This window comes from Apus apus, chromosome 1 (assembly GCF_020740795.1).
Source record: "Apus apus isolate bApuApu2 chromosome 1, bApuApu2.pri.cur, whole genome shotgun sequence".
Lineage (NCBI taxonomy): Eukaryota > Metazoa > Chordata > Aves > Apodiformes > Apodidae > Apus > Apus apus.
Window position 1 is genome coordinate 142,153,122 of NC_067282.1, and position 19,273 is coordinate 142,172,394.

Below are 19,273 nucleotides of genomic sequence, written 5' to 3' on the forward strand. Positions count from 1 at the left end.
TAGGAGGCACACTTGACTAAGAATAAATAGAGTTGAGGTTAATATATACAATGGGAATAAAAGTATTTTAAGGCTAACACTACACTAAAAATTGCCTTGCAGTAACTGAAGCTGAGCACTGGCCCTGAAGCAGTTGCTGCTGAATTCTACAGCTCTACTACACTCACAGTAGGGCAGGTATTTCACATTGAAATACCCGCATCCAATAGTTAAACTAGATTCAGTTACAATTTACTTCACATAGGCAACAAAGTAAATTAAGATAGTTCATCAGTTACACCTTTGTTAGGATTTTGCTACACATGTATAAGCACCCTTGAAATACTTGACTTTTTCAAATAAAATCTTGTGGTCTTCCACAGCTCAACAAAAACTAGTCTTGGCCAAGATCACCCTTGCTAGAGGTAACACCACCATGACATCACCCACAGAATTTCAGCTCTTCCTCCTGTTTCTTTTGCAGTTCGCCAGGTCAATCACGAGTGCATTACAGCACAGTTCAAAAGCCCTCTTAAAGGATATGCAGAAATATTCTTCAGAGTATCAGCGGCAACTTGGGAACCCAACCTGCAATTGATAAGCAGCACCCAAAGCTCCTTTGAAAGGAAGCATATTTATATTATATTCCCACACTCTAGACTTAATCACGACAGAACACATACATAAAAATCAAGTACAGCTGCATAATTCAGCATTAGAAAGTCATTCCATCAGAGACCACCACAAGATGCCTACTACAGAATTTGCTCCAATACTTAAACACTGAAATTTAACTGAACTAAAAGCAGCTGACATCTCACTTTCTTCCAAACAGCAGAGATCTTTAAGAAACTGAAGCATTCAAGGTATGCTTAAAAAGCCTTAAAAGAGCATACACCCAAAGATTCTGCCGAAGTACACACAGTTCCCACCCCATTCAGTCATATATCTTGCAGTGAAGAACTGTGATACACCTTTGTCAACTTTGGACAAGCTAGGAGAGGCACAGTTTAGTCTGCATAATCATGCTAAGCAGACTCATTCCAGCAGCACCACAGTAGCACTGCTTAGAAGACTGGAGGAGAGGTGGAACACCTACACTTGCTAGCACAAACACAGAGAAGAAAAGCTCTTCTATTGTAAAGGAATGTTATCTCAAGACAAGAGTAACCATCAGTCAGTTACAGTTGGTGGAATATAGCATGGAAAAAAAATAATTCACATGTCTTTAAAAAAAATTACAATTTGAAGGTTCACCAATTCTCAAACAATGGCATTCTGGAACATCAATAACACTTAAGCCTCAGTACATCTTTGTGAATCCAGATTCTATGTTGATACAAATTATGCACAATGAGTATCACTAACCTGCCAACAATTTTCTTAGATAAAGAAAAGGAGGTACTCATTATACCAACAAACACCAAGTTCCACCTTTAATTTCTAGATGCAAACAATGAAACAGGACTTAATCTTAGAATACCTTAATGATAGAGTCTAGCACCTTTAGCAAACACTTTCAATAGTTGTAAAATTTCTATACGTTTTAAACTTGCCAGTTTGTATGAAGTCTCCTGAAGAGAAGTTGCAGCCTTCAGAATAATTTAACCCACAAGGCACTTCTAAATGTAGTTAACTACCAAGCAAAATACCAAAATATTTCCCCTTTACAATGATTTTCATCGATGTCTTTTGCAATCTGTCATTTTAAACATTACTCATTACATTCTTCAATTAATTGAAAGATCAGCAACATGCCCTTTATAATTGAGCTTCTTTATTACTTTGAAGAAGGTGCTTCTTTAAAGAGTTTGTCCACATGGTACTGATGATGGTTATAACACTTCAACAGAAGCAATGTCAGTGAAAAGTGGCTGATGCCAAGCTGACAATAGTTTCTGATTAGTAACTGAAGTGTGAAGATTAAAACAGATTTCAGGGGTTAAAGGAACTCCAAAATTGCAAAGATTAGCGTTTCAAATAAAAGTAGTATAATTTTGGTGGGTGATTAATCACTTATCAGTTCAAACTGCATGTGAAAAGCTTAAGCAGAGCCCAATACTGGAAAAATTCACTTTTTTGATTTAAATTAATGCTCAAACATGTACCACAGCAAGTACATAGCCAGCATGGAGGAGAGGGGCATGCTTAAGGGCGACAAAGAAAACTGGAAGCTTACTTCCACAGCAGGTGTAGAATAAAGGCAATAACATAATCAGCCAAGACACTGGTAGAATGCTTGAGCAATCAACCAAAAGCAAATACAAATACAAACTGAGAGATCTCTTCATAAATTCTCTCAGTTTGACTGGAAAATTGCTTTTGAAGGGAAAAGAGTTTTGGTACAGGCACTGCAATCAATCATTTGTGAGCAGCTAACTGCTTAAAAACCCCTTAAAGACTTCTGGAATTTTGATCCAATGCTCTTTTGTCTGCCCTAAGCTGGATGGGAACACAGACAATAATAAAGCTATATGACATGACCCTCTCTATAGATTGCACCAAAACCCAACACTAAAAAGCAAGCGCCGTCCTCTTAATTTAATGCTGAGGCTTTGAAAACAAACTAGTATACCAGGTGTTTGTTCCTGGTACTCCAAGCTCTTCCATTTATTTTAAGGTTGTTGCACAGCAACCTGTGTCTTGGTTATACAAGCTCTGACTCGTGTGGAACTAAGAGTCTTCTTGCCATCGTTAAACTGGACTTCTACAGATACTCGGGTCAGATACTTGGTAGAATAGTGTCTTAATCCAGTTTAATCTGTCCCATCATTTGGTAAGGTTAAACTTCTGGGTTGCTTTTTTTAAAGCTTCAGAAAGGTAACAATTACTTCCCTCCTTTCCCTGTGCCTGTAATCAAGTGTGAACTCCAGAACTTAGAATGGAAAAAATAGTTTTGCAAACCTAAACCATGTGATGCACTACATGACTCTGTGTATACTCTAGAGTTGCCTCCTACAAGCATCCACCACCACAACCATATGAAATGTCTGTGAAATTATGGTTTTAATTTTTTTTTCTAAGAATACCACCTAAAAAAAAAGTTTAAAAATTAATGCTAGCTCAAGTTGACATTCACTTACAGATTTTCCATCAGCTTCCCTGAAGCTGCGTGTACAAGTATCTTTACAATCCTCCAAGCTACCCTTTGGAGGCGTAAAATGCAAGACACTGAGAGCTGTAGTATATTTTCTGCTGATAAAGCTAAAAAAGTCTACAAAGACAGAGAATTTAAAATAATCAAAAGGCAAACTGACTCCAAGGAAGAGCTGCACCTTTCTTCCCCAGGAGTGCCTCAGGTAGGGTCTGCAGTTGCCTGTCTAAATACAGCAGACCTCAAGTGGACAGATTTTACCTCTTTCAAGCACCCAGCCTAGCACCTGGGAGAGTGACTACACTTTGGTAATTCACAAGTGTTATTTGTATTACCTGCAGCTCGCACCAGGCAACTTCCACAGTGGTATCCGTATCCAGCCCTTTATAGACAGTTTTGAAAGAGCCTCTTCCAATCTCGATGTCAAACTTCAGGAAGCGGCCATCGGGGGAGATGCCCACTGCCTTGGTCTCAAGCTCTTCAATGTCTTCCTGCTGTGCTCTCCGCTCCTCAAACTCCCGGCTGGCAGCTGACACGCTGCCAGCGGCACTGGTGGGGGGTAGCGCGGTCGCCTCGTCCTCCTCCTCCTTGGGCAGCAGCAGCGGGGCGGCATCCTTTGCAGCTGGGGGCTCCTGAGCAGACTGTCCTTCGAGGGCAAGCGGGGCAGGCGGCGGCGGCTGCTGCAGCAGCGAGGGGGCCTGGGTGGCGCTGACAGCGATGCAAGAGGTCCGGCTGGCACACTCGGGAGGAGACACCAAGGGAGCGGCACTGCCTCCCGAGACAGGGGCCGAGGACGCCGCGGGCTGCAAACTGGGTAGCTCCAAGGCCGTGGCGTTGGAGTCGCAGATCACGCTACGGCGGAAGAAGCGGTGCTCGGTGGCTGCCGCCCCTCGGCTGTCCTTGTCCATGGTGTGGCGGCGGCGCCGGTACTCCTCACTACGGCCTCCGCTCCCCGCTCCGCCGCCCGCTCCGCCGGCCCCGGGGGCTCCGTGGTCGGCAGCGGCGGCAGCTCCGAGCTTCTCCCCGATGGAGCTGTCCGAGCTGGAACCGTTCTTGGGGGGCGGCGGCGGCGGCGGCGCCAGGAAGCGAGGGGCCGGGGTGCCGCTGTCTGCGGCGCTCCCCGACATGGTGCCCCGGGGGAGCGCTGCAAGGGCGAGGCGGCGGCGGGAGGAGGCGAGGGAAGGGGCCGGTCACTGAGCGGGGAGCGCGCCTGTCCGCGGCTGCCGTTGCAGCTGCAGCAGAGGAGGGTCCCAAGGGCTCCTTACGGCGGAGCGGGGAGGCGGCTGCTGGGGAGGCTGGGCCGGCGGGGTGGGCCCCCGGTTAGCGTCTGCATCCATCCTGCAGCGGGAAGCCGGGCAGCGGGACCGACATGGAGCACCAGGAGCGGAGACGGGGCGCGGGGATGGGGGCGGCGAGGGCAGGAAAAAACCCAGGCACCGGGCCCGGGCGGGGCGGGAGGAGCCCGGGGGGCAGGCCCCCGAGCGGGGAGAAGCCGGTGCCTCGCCCAGCTGCTGTGAGGCGAGGGGAGCACGCTTCAATTATCCCCCGGCGACGGGAAGAAAGCGGGACGAGTCCGGGCGCCCCCCGAAGCGAGGGCCTGCGGGCAGGGGAGGGGAAAGGGCCGGGAGGCGAGGCAGGGAGAGGGAGGCAGGCCCCGCACGCCGGCCGCTGAGGAAGCTGCCGCGCTCGGTCACCCGCACCGGTCGAGGGAGGCCTGGGCAGGCCCAGCGCCCACGGCCCGGCGAGGGGGCAGGGAAAGGGGGCTCAGGGGCTCAGCCCCGCCTCACAGGGGCGCCCATGGCGGCCGCGGCCTCCACCTCCCGGCAGGCAGCCCCCGCCCGCGCGGCCGGGCCGGGCCGGGCCGCGCTCCCTCCAACAGCAGCAGCAGCAGCGGCGGCAGCAGCGGCGGCGGCCGCCGCGCCGGGACCCGGAAACCCTCCTCCTGCCCCCCGCCCGCGGCTCGCAGCCTCTCCTCACCGGGGGCCGCCCAGCCGCCGCGCCGCCACAGGTGAGCCGAGTCCGGGAGGCAGCCCCGCGCCGCGGCGGGGAGGGAAGGGAAGGAAAGGAAAGAAGGAAGGGAAGGGAAGGAAGGGAGGGAGGGGAGGAGGAGCGAGCGGGAGGCGCCGCGGCCGCCGCGGGGACGTCTCCGCGCTAAATGGCGCCGGGGCCCGAAACCGACACAGCGCGGAGGGAGGGGGGGGGGGGAGGGAGGGGGCGGGGCGGGCGGGGCAGCGCCGCGGGACACGCCCCCTCCCGCGCCCGCCCTGCGCATGCGCGGCCGAGCGGCTCTCCCTCTGCCCCCCCCTCCCCCCCCCGCCTCGGAGAGCGGGCGGCTCCCGTCGTGCGCCGCGCCGCGCGCGCGGGGGGTGACGGGAGGTGTAGTTTCCGCGGGCGGGCCCGGCGGGCCGGGCCGGGCCGGGCCTGGGGTGCGGGGGTTGCCCCCGCGGGTTGCCCCGCGGCTTTTCCACCCCCCTGCCCCGGGGAAGGAAGGAGGAGGCTCCCGGTGTGCTCAGGGGCGGAGGGCCTGCGGAGCGCGGGGGTGTGAGGCTGCCTTCCAGCTCCTGCTCTTGCCAAAGCGGGGCAGGGCCGCAGGGGGTGGGGAGGGCGCTGAGCCTGCTCCCCCTGGCTGGCTTCTTTCAAGTCCGACGTTGCACCTACTCAAAATATTAAATATTTATGAACTTCGTGCCTTCAAACGGCCTTTACAAGCCTTCCCCGCCGCGGGCAAGGGGCGACCCGGGGCGCTGCACCGGCAGGGAGGGCCCGGCTGCTCCCTCCGCTCGGGTCACCCGAAGCGGCGGTAACTGGCCGGGCGCTGCCCTGTGAGCGTCTGCTCGCCTTGTTCCTGTGCAGGCAGCGGGCCTGAAAAGCGATGGTTGCCGTGTGGCCGCCGCAGGTGGCCTGGCGGCCCGGCGGGCAGCGGGAGCCTCCGGGCTGGGGCAGCCTCGGCACCCGCAACCGGGCGTCTCGTTGGTTTGCATCGCCTTCCTCTTTCGCACCAGCAAAGCAAAACCAAGCGCCTTCCTTCTGACCGGAGCAGTCTTTCGAAGTCAACTGGAGAAGGGGTGAAGGATTCGGTGCCGTGTCTTTCGGCCAATGACAAATAACAAATTATGTTTTTAAAAAAAAAAAAAAATAGGAACTTTCCCTATGCAAATAAAATGTTCCCAGCAAACACACTGACGTTTCAAGTACTTTTTTTAACCCTACTTTTAAGCCAGCAGTTTAGAGGAAGTTGGGCATTGCTGACGTGAGGCCTTAACTCCTTCTGCAAAACGTAACACAAACGGCCCTTTCAGACCTCCACGGCCCCCCAGCTACAAAATACCGACTCGGGCAGTTCTTCGTGTATAAAATGTAATACCACACGGCAACTGGAATATCATCATTTTCTGCACAGCATCTACTTCTCTTTGTAACAACAAACACACCGATGAGACAGTCTATGCAAAGGGGACAATAGGTACTTCGTTGTACAGCTCTTCAGTAACAACTTCTGCATAGCTTAAGCCTTTAAGAGCTTGCCTTCACTGAAAAAGTTTAGTGGTATTATTTAAAAGTGTATTTTGAAGTTTATTTAAAACATTATTAAAAAGTTAAACCTTTATATAAAAGTTTAGTATTAGTGTATTGGTATATTTCTTAGTGTGTCACTTGAACTGAATTGGCACAAGAGTGGACACTCTCCAGAACAATGCTGAGCTGAACAGAATAATTTGATTAGCAGCAAAGACTGACTGTATCAAAACTGATTAACTTACAATTCAATCTGCCACATTCCCACTGCAGTGCCAGGACCAATGGCACCAGCAATTGACCATCGATATCTCTTCCAGTACCAAGTAGTGCTCAGCTTCACTCAACGCTTGCCTACAGGTATTTGTGCATCTCTCTAGATGCCAGAATGAAGATTCATTTGTAGTATCAGCAGCTGTATCCATGTTCATAATGTTCATTCATATTGTTAAGAATGGTAGGAGATGGCTGCAGAGCTCCAGCAAGGGCTAGGAACCACAACCCTGTTACCTACCCTGGTCTATGCCACTCCATCTTCACCACTGTTGTTGCCTTCTGGAGCTACATTGAAGCAGAGATCTGCTTTCTTCCACTGCCCACTGCATTTTTACTAACCCTTTCGATGGGAGAAGTATGAGTAGATAGCAAACCTTGCTCAAGCTTGATGCCTGATGTAACTACATGAGCATATACCTAAAATAATACAGTGATAAATCATTCCTTGTGGTGTCAGCCTACAGAGCTGTTAGGTGAATTCCACTTGCATCACCAGCAGTCTTTGGCAAGCAGCTCCCAGGTCTGCGCCCAGCCACGTACTGTATGATCTACTGCAAAAGGTAGGTCAGCTGCAGCTGGGTATCCACCTCCCTGTGGTCTACACATGTGGTTTAAATGGGACTTTGCGTGTAGCCCCTCTCTTACTCAGGTGCCTTTCACCCATTGTTCTTACATGTATTTTCCCTTAGTTAATTAAGCAAAAGCTTTGCAAAAGAGACCTACATCCCAGCAGTTCATAGCCACAGGGGGCCGGAGGCAGTCTTCTACTAAAAAAATTGTGGTAATTATGTAAAAAAAGCACCTCCCCAGTGTCTGATCCAGCACATTCCTTAGTCCTCTTGAAATTCAAGAAGGTTAGTCCTCTGAGCCCAACCTGTTCAGTGTGAGGTCCCTAACACCCAGCTCTTCTCACTGGCTCCTCTTCTAGGCAGAGATAGGTATAGCAGTCATCTCGACCGAGAGAAAAAAAAACCTGAGCAGCTGACCTGGAGGTGGGAATGATGGATTTTATCTTCTTTAGCTCTGAAAAACGAAGTGGAATGATATTGGCAATTAAATTTTATGTGGGTGTTGGTTTAATTTTGTCATTCTAAAAAAAAAGACAAATGTAATAGAGCGTGGGCCTGATTTCCCTTCAATTTTATTTCTTCTGGTCTGCAAAGCTTTGTTTAGGCTAAATGGAAAATTTCAGTGTTGCAGCAAGATTTAATAAAGCATTAAAGTAAATTCCATGTGTATTCTATGTTTAGAAATAAATAATTTAAATAGTTTCAGTGCCAGAGTTCCTCAACCAATTAAAAATACTTATTTTGCCTGTCGCTGTAAGAAAAGTCCACAAAAATAAGGAGCCTGACTATAGTTGAGAAATTACAGGCAAAGAGACTTAAACAATCTTTTGATTAAATCCAAAGGGCTGACACTTGACATAGTAAAAATATCCTCCTTCTGTCAAGCCTCTTTTAGTTACAGTCATCTTGCTTAGAACAATAATAGTTTAAGAAATTACTCTGAATGAAGTGTGATTTTGAGGCTGACTGAATCAGAAACTTTTTTCCTGTTTTGCTTTCTCCAGTGAAATTTCATTCACTGTTGGCATTCATGACCTGCCCATGTGACAAAGTATTAATGTGAAACAGTCATTCTCTATTTTCTCTTATGCAATGCATTATGCAATACAGAAGGCTATGCCATAATTTTAATGCATGTGATTTTATTCCATAACCTAAGTGCTTTTCAAAGCAAACTGTTTCAGTTTCTTTGCACACTACCGGGTTGCAGCTACAGTGCCATGAAACGACAATGACAATCCACATTTTTTAACCACAGTTTCTTCTTTTTCCTTGACATTTCTCAAATCTAGGCTTCTGCCAAAAGTGTTCACTTCTGTTTCTTAATGCTGGAAGTTCATGAAATGAAGTGTTTCAAAACAGCATGCTTGAAAAATGAGAGTATTTAATGTTCCAGTTATTCTTTTTCCTTTGTTTCCACCCCCCAGAAAGTCAAATTTAATTGGAAACTTGTTCTAAAACCTTACATTTCTTCTAATTTCTTATCTTTACTGATGTTTTGAACTTTCATGTAGGTCAGGTTGATTATGGAATCACTGTAAATTTCTCTGGGATCTACGGGCAGTTTAAGTCTGCGGACTCTCTAGTAGGTGATCCATCAGATTGTGCTGGATGGTGAGTCCTGCCAAAAACCTCTGAACGTGGGTAGTCTCTCCATAAGCAGGGACCATGGGAATTGAAAAAGTGCAAGAACTACAAGTGTTCCAGGGCTCAAAACTATACATTCCTCTTTGTGCTCTCCTGGCTTACAGAGTCTACTAGTTCTGCAGGAAGGCAGGTCCACACCACAGCCAAGACAACTCAGCAAAGTATGAGCTCTAATTCAAGAACAAGTGAGAGAGGCAGCCAGACTGTATAAGAAAGACTGAATTCTGAGATGATGAATTTATATGACATTTCTTATTTATTGCTTGAGAAAATGTCAACAACCCTGCACAATAAAACTGAAGCATGTGCTTCTTCATCAGATTGAAACCTGTGTTTCCTTTTCACCCACCCATCCACCCACAGCCTAGCTACTGGAATAAAAAGCATAATTCTTCTTTCCTTTCTTTCACCATCTTCTTGAGCTACATTAACAAATGTATTGCAGCCACATGAAAGTAAATCAGTGAGAGAACCAGTAAAAGGATATATCATTGTTCTGTTAACTGTGTTATTTAATGACCAAAGTACAATTTTCAGTTACATTAGTAAACATTTTTAGCCTACAGCTCATTGTAGGCTGCACTGCTGGCTCCCTGTTGTTTGTATCTAATAAATTATTTTATTTATCGTGAGCATATCTATTTATCCAAGTACATTCTCCCAATATAATCTATTCAGATAAAATCAAACAACAGAAACATGATAAAAGGTTATTTTAAATACCTCAAACACTGAATTTTATCAGAGATGAGATTCAGCTATTGTTTTATGCAGTATTTCAAACCGTATCAAACCACAATGGCAGATGTTGTGGCCAAATTCAGTGTCAGCCCTACTGGGGGCAGAGGAAAATCATTGCTCACTTCTTTCTTTGTGTCATCTTCATGGCTGTTCTTGCAATATTTCTTCACACAAGTTTGTGAAGAACTCTAACAATGAGTAAGTGTTGTGGAAACATGAATATTTCCTGAAATCAGCATTGTGTTCTTCCTTTTTCTGTCTTTAGATATTGCTGAGGATGCCTCATTTATCTTTTTTCTCTCAAAGGCTTTAGGGAATTGTGTGCTTCACGGCAGTGTCATAACACTTCTAAAGCAAGCACAGAAGCAGGGGCACTGCTTTAATGAAGAGGAGCTGTTTGATGAAGGTGGGTGGAGGGAAGTGTGAAAAAGATGGTGATGCTGTGTTTGCGACTGAATCTGTTAGTGATTCTGTGCAGCAGTCAACCTGCCCTGCTTGCTGTTCACTGCTTACAAGCTGATGAAAATCAATCACTCTCACAGCAGGTCCAGTCCTGCTCCTCTCTACATCAAAGTACAAAAATAAAATACTACTCACTTCAGTCAAAACAGGAGCAGGCTTATAGTCCAGCATAAAGAACTTCCTCATGTCCTTCAAAGGAACAGTCTGGTTCAAATGCAAAACATTAGTCTGTTTCTGTGTCATCTATTCCATCTCCAGTACAGCCTTGTCATTTCTGAAAGGTGTTGAGCATTCCTGAAGGATGAGTGCTCTCCATGGCCACTGAGGGCAGGGAAAGCAAGAGCACTCAGCCCCTCATGGCAGAGCTTAACACCTTGCAGAATCAAGCCCTTGATAAGGCAGGAGTCCTAAAGAAAAAAGGAACTTGTGGCCATTTGGCTGAAGGGAGAAATGTGAATCTGGAGTAACCTATTCAAGTTCTTTCTCTCCTGGCAAAATACTTAGTGTGAGGAGTGATTGGCATGTTGGGAACATCACAGAGCTGTCAGCTTGTGGTCTTACTCAGCTGGTTCCTCTTGCTTTCTGTGAGGACCACAAGCAAAGGCACAAAGCTGAAACATAACACATACAGGCAATCCACAGATGAGGCATGGCCTGCCCTAGTGCTCTGACAGTAGTGAATGTGTTTATTGATTATATAAGCACGCTAGTATTAAAAGTGACTTAAAACAAAGCTCCTTGCCTGCATGACCTCTGCTACACATGTGCAAAGTTTTCACACTCATGTAGTTTCAGTGGTGTAATTACAGTCTAATGAAAAAATATCCCATGTAAACAAGCCCTTGGGGACCACTGCCAGCTGACACAGGTCAGAGCAGCTCTCATGTTGCTCAAATCCATGTCCAGGGCTGGGCAGAGAATCAGGGAGCTGTAGCTGCCTCACAGATAGCACTAGATCTTCATGTTTATCAGAGATGTCGGAAGGCTGATGAGTGTCTTAAAGCTCCGGGTGAGAAGGAAGAGGAGAACTGAGTGTATTTGAAAAGTGATAAAAACTATAAAAGGTAGGACTTAGACGACTGTCACAATTAGTTGGTGACTAACTCCACTGGAAAACACCAACCTCTCCAAGCTAATGAGGGATACAAGAACTTGTATGGTAGCCTCAAATAAAGCAGAATGGAAAACAATAGTTTAGCTGTCTTTGAGACGTATAAAAAATGTTTTTAGAAGTATTTAAAATACAAATGTATGTGAACATCTATTTTATTGTCCATCTCTGAGAAAGACCTTGCCCTCTGATACCAACACAGTGGTTCTGCTGTTTCAGTCCTGAAACATCAGAATTTTATAGAATTTTTGTTTCAAATTCTTGTTTTCTGAAAACAACTTCCCCTTCTTATATGTCCTTCCACAAACCATTAACAGCCACCGATAGCTGGAAAGCAAAGATGTTGCCTTGTGGGGACACAAGCAACAGCACAGGAAAAACCAGGCTATGAAGAACAGAACAGTAGGAGTGATGTCTTTCTGCTCAGACAACTCCTCAGCTGCCTTAGGTAGGAAAGGACAAAGCCTCAGCAAACAGGTATGTTTAGATACAGCCATGGCTTCAAAACTTTCAGCTACATAAAGGTTATGTAGAAAGATTGTCTACAGCAACACCAGTAAATAGGATAAATTAATAAAACTCCTTGATGAGTCAAACTCATTTCCTGTAGTTTGCTCCACCCTCTTTGGGATGCAGTGCTTGACTTCTGGTGTTTGCAACCTGAACCATGAGCTGTTTACTCCCAGCACCTTAGTAGCCTCTCCATTGTGGCTGGAGACTGCACACAAATGTGCATTGTCAGGATCCAAATCTGCAAACACTACAGCTGGGAAAGAGTACTTAGTCCTATGAACTGTCCCATTGACATTTTACATTGCACACAGCAGTAAGTGTCTGAAGGATCAGGCTCCTAGTGGTTATCTGATTACAGGTACAGCAGTTAAGATTCAAAACAATGCAGGTCATTCTGGTCTCTCCTAAAGTACCAAAAATCCCCAAATCAAACATCAGTACCTAAAATTAGATTGACAATTGAGTAACTGAGATTACACAGGATTCATTACAATGTTTGCTAGGCTTTTTAAGCAGAAAAGACCCAGAAGGAAATATAGATACACACATTAGGACTTCCAAAATCACAGTGAGTAAATTACTTTTTAAAAACATCTTGCATTACGTGGAATATATAATCTCAGGGGAACCAAACAGTCTCTGATCAGCATACAGTTTTGGCAGCAGCCCAAGATACCATGAGGCACAAATCACACAAATGTCAGAGTTTCTGGAAATTCTGTGCTTAACATCTGCACAAGATTTCTTCCCAATGGTAAAAAAAATCCTAGCTGATGCTTTGTTTCTTTGCCCAAAATTCAAACACCATATTTGTTATCAGACACATTAAAAAAAAAAAAATTGTGATTCCTTGAATCTGAATCTTTTGTGTCCCCTCACTCTACTGAATATGTAACATTACTCATGATAGATTATGTATTGACAGTCAATTGCAACAACAAAACAACAAGAAAAAAAGGAGGACGATTACAATGATGTGGTTATTTCCTCTTTATGTAGTAATTTTTTACCTCCTCAAAGCCTGAAGTTCTGTTAAAATTCAAGTATTATTACCATGCAGTTATTGTCAAGGACTAGAAATGTGATTAAATGGGCATTATAACAGTCTATAAATATTTAAAGCATTAAACCCCTGAGAGGGTTAAGGAAAGTAGCATTAGAACTACTAGGGTGAATTATGGAATGGAAAAATGGAACAGTCTGATTATCTTTGAATGTGGAATAATCTCCCAATAAGACAGAGCTGATACTGCATTACTTGACATTGTTTCAGTGATAATCCCAAAAGAACATTCAAAATCTACCGTCAGGTTAAAACATGTAAGACAAGAGACATTAAAGCATGAAACTGATTACTGGCACAAACTGCTATAAGCAGACCACCGCCATGATACTGAGAGTAATGAGTTGATCATTGTCCATAAATGGTATAGTTGGAAATCTTTGGTTGAGGAAAAAAATCCTGTGCTGGTTTACATTGCTTCATTTTCACACCCTGAATATGGACACTTTCTTGGTCATCCACACCCCCTGTTTCAAAACCAAGACATACACCCTCTTTACTGCCTGTAAAACTGGTAACACCTGTACACCATGCCAGGATATCTTGCGTTCATATCATTTTATCAATGCTCTTGAGATCTTTGCACAGGAGAGAGAAGTAACCACCACTGTGGTGTGGTTTCTGACCTGCTTGCTAGCACCTCAGCTAACTCAGCTGGCTGGTTCAGTGTTTTTGAAAATGCAAGCTGACAACAACAAGCTCTAAATGTTGGACTAAGCAATTTCAGAGTGCTTAACTTACTGTCTTGATTCCTTCTTCTTTCAAGTTTGTTTGGTAAGAATGAAATCTTTTGCCTTTTAAAAGACAGACAGCTGTAGTACACAATGCAGGCTCTACTTGTGCAGGGGATGCTTTCTGTCTAGACACATAATATTGGGAATGCTACAATCCTAATGTAATCCTAGCTACTTTTTGTTTGAGTCTCATTAAGCTCTCCCAAAAGTAAGCCAAAAATTATATATTGGAATTGTCCTTATTAAATCCTCTGTTACCACTCAGAACTTTACTCTGTGGATTTTGAGAACTTGCTAGGGTCTGTAGATGTCCCAAAATCCTAAATGCTTCGCTCCAAAGGGACTTCTGTACATCAAGGATTTTGAGAGGACCAACACAAAGCTCTTCAGAGAGAGGCACAGTGATACAGGTGCTGTAGCAAGAGATGTGTAGGAAGTTCAAACATGTCTGCCCAAGAGAAAAGCAGGAGAAAGGCATCTCTCAAATTCCTAGGGTATTGTGAATTCAGGAGAAGGAGGAAATACTGAGGCAGCAGATGGGAAAAAAAAAGTTTTGTATTTTTTTTCTATTAGAGAATATGGCTTCATATTATGAATCAATATCACCGCTGATGATGCTACATGGTGGATGACATCTCTGTCAGAAGGCCAGAAGATTGCTGAAGGCAGGCCACTGCACACATTCATGATATCATGAGAAAGGAGCACAAATAATTGAGTTGAGTACAAGTAACCCACATTTCCTCCAGCAGTGTAATTTTTAGCTTTCAGTCTAAAAACTATGCCTTTTTGTTCTTCACACTTACCAGCGTGAAGTTGTCCCACTGATCTGTTCAACTCCGTCCTTTCTCTGTGGTCCTCAGGCGGTTCACATCTTACTCAGACTGTTGAGACAGCTGGTACCTCTCTCTTAGCCATCTATGGATTACTTTCCTGCCTGAATCCCACATTGCACAATGGCTCTGATTGCTGCTTACCTAATGTTTGTTATACAACCTGTGACAGCATTTTTTCCTCTCTGCTCTACAAGAGGAAATAGCATTTTGTTTGAAATGCTGTGCTGAGTGTCAACATGAGAGGTGTTTTAAAAGAGCTGAGAAGTATGCTGTCAGGAAAATGTTTCCAGGCCTACCTTCCCTCCCACATCCAACTGTGTTGAAGTAATAAAATGCTATACCACTTGTACTTGGGAAGAGGGTGACTAGTAGCAGCTAATTATCGCTCAGTCTCTTGCCCTCAGCCACTACGGGTCTGAATTACACCTGCTGGCATGGAGGGACACAGTTTGCAGTGTGGTGCTCTGGAGGCAACTTAATTTTCAGGGTCTTGGGAGGCAGCGAGAGGGACAAGGACTCTGCATATTAAGATCCTATCACAGAGATATCTGACCACCATATCTCACTCAGGAGACGGCCTGAACACCCTGGCTCTGAGCCTCTCTGCATCAGCCCTATCCTGCTGGGGGCCCTGGACCAGTCCATGTCCTACCACATGGAAAAGGAGAAGGTGGTTACTAATTTCTTCCTACTCCATCCCTCTGTAGCAAAGGCTGAACTTAGCTCAGTGGTACTGGTTATTAATTTCTGCTCTCCTCCCAGTTTGTTGCTGCAGTAGCAAAGAGTTGGCAGAGGGCCTTCTGTATCACACTTGATCTGTTGACACTTGCAGCCGTGCTGGACTCTTAACACTGTAGGAGTTTCCGACTGGAGAAATATGGTAGCCCTTCCTGCCTCCTTGTTCCACTCCCTACGGAAAACCTCCCTCTTGTTTTCCCAAATTCTGGGCCAAATAAAATATACCAAAATAACACTAGAGACAGAGAAGGAATCTCTTGCCTCAAACTTGGCCTCAGAGCAATACATGCAACCATTACTCGTCTCATGAGTGAAGTCACGCGGGTGGAATCCAGGCAGGGCTTCATCAGCAGGGACTGCAGGTTCACCCTAGCTGCTATGTAAACAGATGTTCCCCTTGTTTGTGGTGGCCAGAACGACCACTTCTGCCTCTTTTTATGCTTGGTTGAGTTCATGCAAGTCCAGGCATTATAGTCTTCAGCTGGCTAATTTAAAACTTTCTAGGAAAAAAAGGGCTGGGAGGTCTTGACCTATGGTGGTGTAGCTGCCTGCTGGTCAATGTGCTGTGAGATTTCACCACTGCATGGAGAAGAAGCAGGAAAGCAACTTTTTTTTTCAGACTGGTCAGAGATCCTGCCTCATTCTTACAGATTTTTATTACTGCAGGAACGTTCTCCTGAGTAATCACATAGTTCTTCTACAGTTCTATAATATATTCAACACCTGACATGTGAGCCAGAGAGTGGCTTTCTACAGCTTGACCCACCCCCCCACAAAGCAACCATTATCACCCTGTCTATGCAGAGCACAGCTTTCTTATAGGAAACGTGAGACAGCAAGGCCCTGCACAGAGATACTACAGAGTATCCTTTTTTACTTACAGCTCCTCAGTGTCATTCCAGGCTCGAACCATTACATCATCTCACCATCAAAGAAGCTGGGACTTGGCCCAGAGCTGATGATGTAGTATGGTACTGTTCTTTGCTAAGAAGTAAGATAAGCATTATCAAGCTTCTCTCATCACTGTCTCACCTGGGGCACCTTTAGTGTGTCATGCTCCTACACAGTTAGAGTACTGGTGCAGTCCCTTTAAGACAGACAGCGGGGGTGTCTCTAAAATGCAGCTTCTCAGCCTGTTTCTGCTGATATGTGTATTTGAAAAGCATATTACTAAGTAAAACCCTAACTTGTTTCATTTACCATATCTGGTATGGATTTTTGTCCCTGTGTGCAGTCCGTGTCAAGACAATATGGTGCTAATGAATAGCCACCTACTGTGTCCTGTAACTTCAGCTCATTTTAGGGAGTTTTAATCTTTTCCCAATTTTCTCCTGTTCTAACAAAGGCCAAATGGCTCTTCAGGCCAACCTATGCACTGGTTAGGTGGGATCAGAAGTTTGAAGTAGCACTGTTCTTCTGAGGAAATTTCCATTTCAGGGAGAGGCTGGGAATGGGGTTATCGACTGGTTGTGAACACTTCCAGGTTACATTAACTTAAAGGCCAAAAGGGATCACCTCCATAATCAGACTGGACACTCCATTTAGCCGGAGCTGTAGAACGATGCCTGTTGTTTCACTTCCATATGATAATCCTAACTGGTTGAACCACATTAGAATCACAGAGTGTTCAGTACCTAAACAAAATTCTGAGAATGTCCTTCTGCAATTTGTCTCCAGCCCTTCATGGATGATGTCAAGTCAGCTAGTACTGGCAGCAAGCTCGTTTCTACCAGATGAGGTGCTCAGCCTCCATTTTGCCCTCCTTTCTCTTACGTTCCTCTCCTCATCCGGTCCTGGTCTAATATTTTCAGTAGATGTTAACTGCTTGTAAAAATGTATGCATTGAATTCGTTATCTTAGAAAGAAGTTCTCCCTAATGGTGCAGCAATCTCTCAGTGGCAGCATTAGCTGGCAGATGCCCAGGAAAGAACTTCATGTCTCTAGCTAGGCTTTCACACTTGACTGTAATGTTCTCTCACTTTATATGGCAGCACTTATGTGCTGATCCTGAGACCCTTACTCGTGGATCTACCAGTTACAACAACCACCTCTACACCATAGCAGTTCATAAAGTGTGCTCTGGGTATCTACAGAGACTTCAAGGTAACATTTGCATGAATATTCATAGGATCAGTGGATAAGCAACATGAAGAAGAGTGTTTTTTTTAAATCAAATAATAACATGTTCAGGGCATCCAGCACTAGTCCACCTTTCCTGCTGCATAACTCCTCCTTCTCTTACCTAACTTCCTGCTGTGTGAACTCCATGTTTTCTCAACTAATTCGTGACAAATAGTCTTGCTCTGGCTTTTGTATCCCATGCTCCATATTCTTCGGATTTTTATGGGTGAGATTTTTCACTTTTTTGCTTCTTTTTATCACATTCCTTTGCTCTACCACCGAGCTCCTCCTGGTTAACTGGTTCTCCACCTCTGTCTGACTTTCTATCCTGCTATCCTGCCTTGAATGTCATTACCACCTACCTTCTCCTCTGAGCCTGCAAAGCCTGCATCAGTGGAGTCCTTTAAGAAAAGGATAGACACACACTGACCAGAAATAGCATAAGTACAGTTGATTTTGCCTTCGGGCAGGAAACCAACGAAAGGACTTACTGAGGCCCCTTCCAGATCTGCATCATTCTGATTCTATTATCCTTTGCATTAGGGTGGGAGCAGTAATGGAGCCACAATTCTTGGCACAATTTTTTTTCTAAGCGATTGTTATCCTGGACTCTTGAGCTTGCAGCTGGAGCTTCCCTTTTGGCTGTCTGCAGGGTAGCACAGGCTGCAGCTAGTGCCAGGGCTCAGGCTTGCCATTTCAGCTCCAGTGATGACTTAAACATCTGAGTTTCTTCTCTCCATAGAGTTATCAAATTACTTTCATTTTCAGTCATTCTATGTTTTTCAATTTCAATGACCATAGATACTCCTCATTATAATGGGGGTCTTTCCCTTGAACTTCCTTGTTAATTATTAGCTGTTTCTTCCTGCTTTTATTTTAGATCATTTGAGACAAATATCACTCTCATGCAATCCCTACAGAGACTAATTGGACTGTGGATAAGTAACTGAGAATAGTTTAATTATTTTTGTTATGTTGCATGATGCTTTTCTTATTGTCACGCCATTCTGATTATATTTGTCCTTTCTGGTAATTCTGCAGGTAACATAGGTGGCATGCAACATTCCATGGTACATCCTGCCACCACAGGATAACTACTCTTCCAATCAGCAGATTACTTTACTGTCAGGTGTACAGGTAGGACATATCCCACTTAAAGGAATCCGGCCCTTCCTAAAGTATTAATTTTCTCTTGTATTAAATTCCTTGGCAAACAGGTTTCTAAAGAGTAAAAAAATTGCTTTACTGCATGTAAAAACATTCCAGAATGAATGCCCCTTTATACTCATCCAGCTGCAAATTGCTGTTATCTGTTCGGAACAATTAGCCTATTATACATCCTCTTAAAACCTGATACCAGCCCATCATCTTGGAGCCTGAAGTATAAAGCCATCCATTAACTTCCTTATACTTTGGATCAGCCCGCAAAAACAGCTTGCTGTTCCAGCTTCCTTCCCAATAGGGTTGCTCATTATCAGCTATCAGCTTTTGTACTCACAGTTCCACACTGACTACAAAAAAGAAGCCAAAGGGTTTGCCTGTGGTTTTTTATTATTTTAAGCATTCTGGACTGAACTTACATCAATATTGTTGCTGGTGTACTTAAAATAATAGTCAAAAGAATAGATGACTGGAAAAAGGTGAGGTGGTTTGGGGAGGAGGAGGAAATGCCAATGGTGCTGGAAATTTTTTTTTTAAAAAAACAGTGTTTCAGCGAGGCAGGTTTTACAACAAGCGCCACTGACTTCTATGAAGCTTCTCCTAAGCTGTACTAAAATAACTGAGGAGAAAGTATACATTTTGTAGCGGGAGAAACAAGTTGAAGTATTTAAAAAAACTCCAAGCAAAACGGATCTTGCTTTCAGAACTCTGG

General features: G+C 44.9%; 2 protein-coding genes across 12 annotated transcripts in view; one reads left to right on the top strand and one right to left on the bottom strand.

Annotated features, from left to right (window-relative positions):
- The window catches only part of WNK1 (WNK lysine deficient protein kinase 1), a 105,662-nt gene extending 100,440 nt beyond the window's left edge, over positions 1-5,222 (bottom strand). For 6 of the 11 annotated variants that reach the window (XM_051633405.1, XM_051633413.1, XM_051633398.1 and 3 more), the window contains exon 1: positions 3,409-5,222. In XM_051633405.1, the coding sequence (XP_051489365.1) occupies positions 3,409-4,200 (792 nt within the window). In that variant the 5' untranslated portion in view covers positions 4,201-5,222. The remainder of the gene's footprint in view (positions 1-3,408) is intronic. The other 5 variants (XM_051633419.1, XM_051633427.1, XM_051633454.1 and 2 more) reach the window with 2 other exon arrangements.
- Positions 1-19,273, top strand: part of NINJ2 (ninjurin 2) — a 303,752-nt gene that overhangs the window by 220,617 nt on the left and 63,862 nt on the right. The gene's annotated exons all lie outside the window — the stretch shown is intronic.